The 7,551-nt window shown below is 25.1% G+C and overlaps 1 protein-coding gene across 1 annotated transcript in view; it reads right to left on the bottom strand.

Moving 5' to 3' along the window:
- Positions 1-724: 724 nt before the first annotated feature.
- LOC100165551 (zinc finger and BTB domain-containing protein 18) overlaps positions 725-7,551 on the bottom strand; it is a 9,740-nt gene continuing 2,913 nt past the window's right edge. Inside the window, exons 2-4 of the mRNA XM_001942910.5 lie at positions 2,247-3,051; positions 2,045-2,101; positions 725-1,983 (exon numbers count right to left, since the gene is read on the bottom strand). Coding sequence (XP_001942945.2) covers positions 1,742-1,983; positions 2,045-2,101; positions 2,247-3,051 — 1,104 coding nt within the window. The 3' untranslated portion in view covers positions 725-1,741. The remainder of the gene's footprint in view (positions 1,984-2,044; positions 2,102-2,246; positions 3,052-7,551) is intronic.

The following is a 7,551-nucleotide window of genomic DNA, read 5'->3' as shown; positions in this document are numbered from 1 at the left end:
TAAAAAACGTTTTTTTTTCTATTAGGACATTTAGACATTAAGATACAGAAATAATCTTCAACAATTTCATAGGTATTTTTACAAGTTTATTTCATAGAAAAATTAAATAAGTATGTACCTAAAAAAATAATGATAATAGATTCATAAAAAAGCGAATAATATTATAAATCCAACACAATACTTAATAATACAAAAATTAATAGTTAACAAAATTAGTCTTAAGTATAAATCATATAAAATGTATAAAAAAAAATAGGGCACTTACCATATTTCTAACCTGTTTACCATTACAAAAAATTCATAATATAGACGTATACAAAATAATAAAACGAAATTTTATATTGGTAGTTTGTAAATAATATAAATCAAGGAAAATGCCCATTATTAACACAAAAATACAATAATAAACATTGTACATGGTCAGATCGATCTAATTCAGTCAGATGAAGTATATATTTAAATACATATATTATATATATACACATATATAACATAAAATTATTGTCATGGAAAAATAGTGGATTTTTTTTTAAGTAAAACTAGTGGTGCATAAGATGAAGACCCGTAGCGATTTAACAGTCGATATGTATTATTCAAAATCCTAAGACTTGATTTCATGAGCAAATTCATTTAACATGAACCACCTCTTATTGTACTATTTTTATCATTTTCCCAACAGTGTGGAATACCTTTAACATTATTTTGTTCCGACAAAATATGGTAGTTTACTGACAACTAGTTTTAACCATCATATAAAAATACAAACCTAACATATAACAAAGCACATGTAAAAAAAAATTTTACAAAAAAATAAAACTTGTAGGTACATCTGAAAATACAACAAACATTTGGAAGACACTAGTTGTACATACAGTTTTAGAAACGAGAGTATAATCTGAATGCTGTAGTTTAAGTAAAAATTCAATAATCACATGTTCATAAGGCACTTTGGAAGCTCACAGTGAGGTATATCCGTAAAAAAAATACATAATAAAACATTGATACAAAAAGAAAAAAACATTTTATCACATAGCGTTAAACAATTCATGAGCTTTGAAATTCGTAATTATATAATGATAAATTCGCTTAAGTACTATAACTTATAAAAATAATTAATACTAGAGAATAAACATACATGTAAGTTAAGATGATTATCATTTAATTTTATATATATTTTAGGAACAAGTGTCGCGGTTAATCCTTAAATACTGCATACATAATATTAATATTATATAAAATAATACGCACACTGTCCTACAATTACATAAGAAAAAAAATACAACTTAACATAAGACACATGCATATAACATTTTACATAAAAACACAGTTTCAAAAACATTTGGTCATATAATGAGGACAACATTATTCATATAAAAATTCCAATGTTTAGGAAACAATATTAAGTCATCGTGTTTAAAAATATTTTTGGACATTATACAATATACAATGGATAATAATTAATAACTGTAATTATAATAAAATCAATAGAGTCAACTCGAATTGATATTGAGCCTTAAAATTATTTGTTCAAACGAATTAGGAAAATAATTGTTTCATTTCATTCAATAAAATTGGAAGCTAATACTGAACCCTGATCAATGAAGTTTCCATGAAATCACAACAATGAGCAAATATGAAGGTTTGTTTAATAATAATAATAAAAAAAAATTAAAAGTAAAAAAGTTAGAGAGCCTCAACTACTCAAAACTTTTACATTGGATGTTGTCACGCATCTAGGAACTTACTCTAACGCTGTGTGGTACTTGCGTATGTGCACCCTTAGATTACCACTCTGTTTGGCGCGATATTCACAATGAGGACAACGATGAACTGGCTCTTTCCCTCCACATTCAAATACTTCATGACGTTTCAATGTACTCTTCCATCGGTATCTCTTGCCGCAATGCTGACAACTGAATGGATTTGCTTGAGTTGTACGCACATATTTGGAGTTTTGTTCAAAGTTTTTCCACCATAAAGAACCTAAAGGAAAAACTATAATAAATATACATCATTCATTAGCACACAAAATCGACTTAAATACCTTGATCCTGCATGTTTGGTGGTATGTTCATGCCTCCGTATTCAGTAAGTTCCATACCTAAAAGAATAACATCTTTAAAGTTAGAGCATTATAAAATATTTAACTAATTATTAGCAGTCAATGACTTGACTTAAATTAGTTTACTAGTAACAAATCCATACAACAAGAAACAATACATTTTGATTCAATAAATGATTTTTACCTTCTTCAGGCCGAAAATTTGTCATGCTGATTTGTGACGATGATAAGTCTAATTTAGCAGTCGCGCTTGTCGTGCACATATCATTATGAAGATTATTTTCACTTTCACTAGCTTCTTCTTCTGTATCAGTTTTCTCAAGTTTAATATCGCTTATTGAGCCACTAGAAGGCCAGTACTTTTCTTCTTTATCTTCAACTATTAAACCATTGACTTCGGACTTTTTCTCTGGATTATCTTCGTCGGCTTGAACATTTGCAGATTCCACCACAGGTTTAGGAATGACTGGAGGAGATGGTATGTTCGCCTTGCCTTCGCCAGCTAAACTGGGTGCAGTGGGATTTGGTGTATTGTTAACATCTAAACTATTAGCATTAGTACGACTCGGATTAACTGGTGACACAACAAGACTACTAAAGTTTTTCACTGGTTGTACTAATTTACGTCGTTTTATATTTGGTATAGGAGGTGCAATAAGTGTTGGGGGTGGCAGTGGTGGTGGGACAGTCATGGATGGATCAAAAGCACCATCAGTAACTTTAGGTGTAACAGACTTTTTTGGCAGACCAGGTGAAATATTTCTGGTTGCATTTTTTCGAGAATCTAGTTTTCGATCAGATCGACCACTACTTTCAGTCAGTCCTTTAATTTGCAACGATTCAGCTGCTTTCAGGAATGAGCCAAGTTGTTCTTGGGTAATGTTCACTTCACCGCGGTACATATAGTCCATCATAGACCGTAATTCTTGATAAGTTACATCTTTAAGTATAAGCACCGGATATTTGTCAAAATGTTGATTTAACAGCATCTAAAAGTAAAAAGTAAAGTAAAAATTAGTCTAAAAGACTTCTAGTAATTATAAAACATTTAATAAATAAATAATATTTCTGTTTTTAAGTACCTATAACCTAACATAAGAAAATTGATTACCTATAACAAATTTTAAAGTGTATTCAATATTGTATAAATATAAGATGCAATTTTTTTAAATAATCAACAACAAAAAATCGATCTACAATTCTTTGAGCTAAAATTAAATAATTATACTTTCAGAAGCTGGTACAAGTCTAAAGTGAAATCAGAAAATACCTACTATAAAAAAAAAACAATTCTCTGAACTATTCAAAACAACTCAATTCATTCAACACAATCATAGAAATAATTATTATTTAAAGCAATTTGCTTAAAATTAAATTTACAGATAAAGGGACTAGTAATAAGTTATGTGATATATTTTTATTGGTGCCTACTGCCCAACACAGTAGGTAGGCTATTATTAAATAATAATTCACACAGCTTGTTACTGGTATCTCATAAAAGAGGTCAAGTTGACAAAGTGTATCAGACAGCTGTCTGAATAATGTCATACACTCAATAGTCTACCGGAACAAGAAAAAAAGTATGAGCTAATTTCTCCTCACACATACAGGCTAAACAATATATTATATTCTACACATTTATTGCCTATTGTGTGACATATTATTTTCTTTTTTTTTTATTACATTTATAAATTCCTTAAAAAAATTATTTTTAATAGTAACTATAAGAAAAATCAAAATACTATTGAGTGTTAAATTGTATTTATTCTGTTTATTCTATACACATTTAATAAACAAATATATAAATAAATAATAGATATAAGTGAATTTTTAAAATAAATAATTAAAAGACTAAATGAGGTACCTAACAGAGTAACCATCTTAAAAAAAATTAACTATCTAGGCCACTTTTTTTTTATGATGTGCCTTCTATTATAATTGACAGTACACTCAAAGTTGGATGTACCAAATCAGTGAATGGAAAATAGAAAGGCAATAATAAGATGAGGCTAAACACAGTTATGTAATAGTTTTCAGCAAGATTTTCACGGTATTTGTTTATTTTAAATCATTCAGTTGAACAAAAAGTAATTCAACAAAGAACTAAATATAAATTATATTACATTTTAAGATGCAAATTCATAAATTACACATATATAACATTTTCTACATGAATATTTTTTTTTTTTAATCAACACCCAACTATTTAATAATATAATAATTAAAAAGAAAGAGATAAAAACGATAAAGAAATATGGCTAAATAAATAATATTTTATGTACCTTTAATTTATATTTAATTAATTAATATAGTATTACTTATTACCTACTAATAATAGTAATGTGTAGAGTATTCTATTATCACATACTTTATAGGTATCCTTCAATTCTGATATTGTAATACCAAAATATTATCTCAAAACAAAGATTTATAGGTACAAATACATTCACTAATAATATTTCTATGGATAACAATTTGTACATAAGTGAGTAAGGTAATTTTCAATGATTAATAGATAATAGGCCCACTATGTTGAGTTAATAAAAAAAATAATAGATTACAACAACATATATACACATTGCATTGAAACCTTTAAAATAATTAACATAAACACTTTATTCATACAAAAACATTAGAGAAATTAAATGACAAACTATTATGATTTTTAACATCAAATATATTTTATTTATTGCCCTAAACTGAAAAAAATAAGAAATAAAAGAATAAAATATTATTTTGCTACATATTTAGTATTATGTACAAAGAGTATTTTCAAATATGACAAATAAGCTAAATATTCTCTCTTATCTCTGAAATATAGTTTAATAAGCAAAAAATAAACTTTTTTCTTCGAATTATTTTTCAACAAATTGTCAACATATTTGTTAACCACATCACATTATGTAATAACTTTTTGTACTTAGTTAGGTAATGATAAATAATTAAACAAATTATGCAAATTACAATACATTATTAAATGTAGGGTAGAACATACACAGTAATTTAAGTGAAAAATTAGTTAACACTACACCTATCCATTAAATAATACATTCCTACCTAGCTAAAAAAAATTTATTTTAAAATAAATGTGTTCTGTAATATATAGGTATCTTTTATATTTAGAAATTAAATTTATAAAAAGTTTAAAATTTTTATAATTCTTAATGACAGGGTCAAAACTAATAATTACTGATTTTAGCGCTTAAGAAAAATAATTGTTCTGGTAATCATTGGACAATTTATAGTTTCAGTTAACAAGGTCTGATCAATAATAATTAACATGTGCCTCAATAAAATAAAAATTGAATACAGTAAAGTTGAGAAAATATGATTAAAAGTTGTAAAATTGTATTTTAAATTATAATAAAATAATTTGGTATCTAAATATCTAATAAATATTAACATATTGAAAATGGATGAGTATAACTAAAAGAGAAAAAATGGTAATTAAAATTGTTTTAAGACTTCAATATTACTGAATTCTAACAAAAGTATACCTAAATACCTACTTATTATTTTAAAAGTATACACAATGTTTTTCGATTTATAGATAACCAACTTATTTATTATACCAAATTCTAAAAGAAAATAGTATTTAATTTGAAATTACTACCAACCCGAAAAAATTAATCATAAAAAAAATGTAACATAACCTTTTGACACGCCAATGAAAAAGAGATAATGATAATTACTTGATTTGATTCTTTTATTCTTCTAAATTACTGAAGTAACAAATAAGTTTTCTTTGAGTAGAATATTTTAATAAAATTACAAAAAATATTCAAACATATTTTGTTTGTTCATTAGAAACTATAATAACAACTATTTAGAATTCAGTGGTTTTCGATTAAATTTATCAATTAACAAATAATAAAAACAATAGGTACCTAATTCATTTATTAATGATTAATATTATTATTTACTCACTGACATTGATATTATCTAAACATTTTTTTTTTATTTTATTATTATTATTATTATTATTATTATAACTAAACAGTTTTTTATTTTATTATTATTATTATAACTAAAGATTTTATACCTACATTTAATGGAAAACAATTATATTAATATATGTATCATAAAGTGCATCAATACAAAATATTTATTTAAGACAATTTTATTTTATATACATATATAACTATGCAATGATCTAATTTTTAATTTAAAATCAACAATTTCTTAAAGAATGAATATGATGTCATAATAATCATGAAAAAATAATAAAAGAAATCAAACATTAACAATATGGTTAACATCACACATTTAATATAAATTTGTGTAGAGGAAATTTACCCAATATATATTATTGTGTTTGTTTAAAAATATTGCATTCATTTAATTCTTACCTAATGCTTGTTTGATACTTTAATAGAGATAATAAAGGTAAATTATCACCAATATATCACTAAGCACAAAATGTATGTACCTATATAAAAATAGAGCTAAATATAGGAACTATAGTTAAGTTATAATTTAATTGCCTACACTAATAACGTCTCATAGGAAAAGGCAATTAAAAATGTTCATTTTTAGGGGCCACGTGAACAACTTAAAACTTAGTTTAACAATAAACCTAGGTATATTAATTTATTAATATTTAAAAGTTAAATTCAATTTTTCTTTAAACGTTGAATATATCATAGGTACCTGGGTAATAATACTTATACAATGTTAATACATAAGGTATATTGTGTAACCTACTGGATTCAACTAATTATATTTAACCCGTATTTAACTTTTTGTATGTTGATATAAGTATTCACTAGTTTAAAGTATCAATAAATATTATATCATACCTACCTACTTAATTCTACTATTTTGAAATTACATGATTAATTGTTTTGACAGTCTAATATTCTGTAAGATAAAATAGGTGCTTTTTAAATAATAATTTTACTTTGAACAATAAACTAGGTACATACTAACTATTTAGAATTTTTTTAAATTACCTAACTTTAATTGTATAAAATAAGGTAAGCTAGCTATTTCTTATACATGGCTATTCAGGGCTATTAGGAAACTGTTTATACTGGTGTCAAAGGTAAAAAAAAAAGTTATGAAGTAAGCAATAAAATAACTTTTTTTAGCTAAGAAATATTATGGAACATTTCACATTATTGTTATGATATTATGGCCCCTAAAAAATAAATACAATTCAACTTTTTCAGTAGGTAAATAGGTACCTACAATAAACTGTTGTATGTTACTCATCAAAATTCAACTTTATATCATCATCCTAACATATATGATATATACATCTTTCAAACAAGTTTAAGACACATCCAACCAGACTTACTTACATAACTATTGCCATGACTATACCTACCTCAATTCTGAAGATTCTGGCTTTCTATAGCCTATACATAAATTAATAAATCAATAGAGAAATTTTTAAAAAATCAGTATTATCCAAACAATACAAAAGTTACATGAAATTTTTAATGAAATCTTTATATATTAAGGGGACTCGATATCGTGATTTTCTG

This window comes from Acyrthosiphon pisum, chromosome A2, assembly GCF_005508785.2.
Source record: "Acyrthosiphon pisum isolate AL4f chromosome A2, pea_aphid_22Mar2018_4r6ur, whole genome shotgun sequence".
Classification (NCBI taxonomy): domain Eukaryota; kingdom Metazoa; phylum Arthropoda; class Insecta; order Hemiptera; family Aphididae; genus Acyrthosiphon; species Acyrthosiphon pisum.
This window is presented reverse-complemented; position numbering and strand designations above follow the sequence as displayed.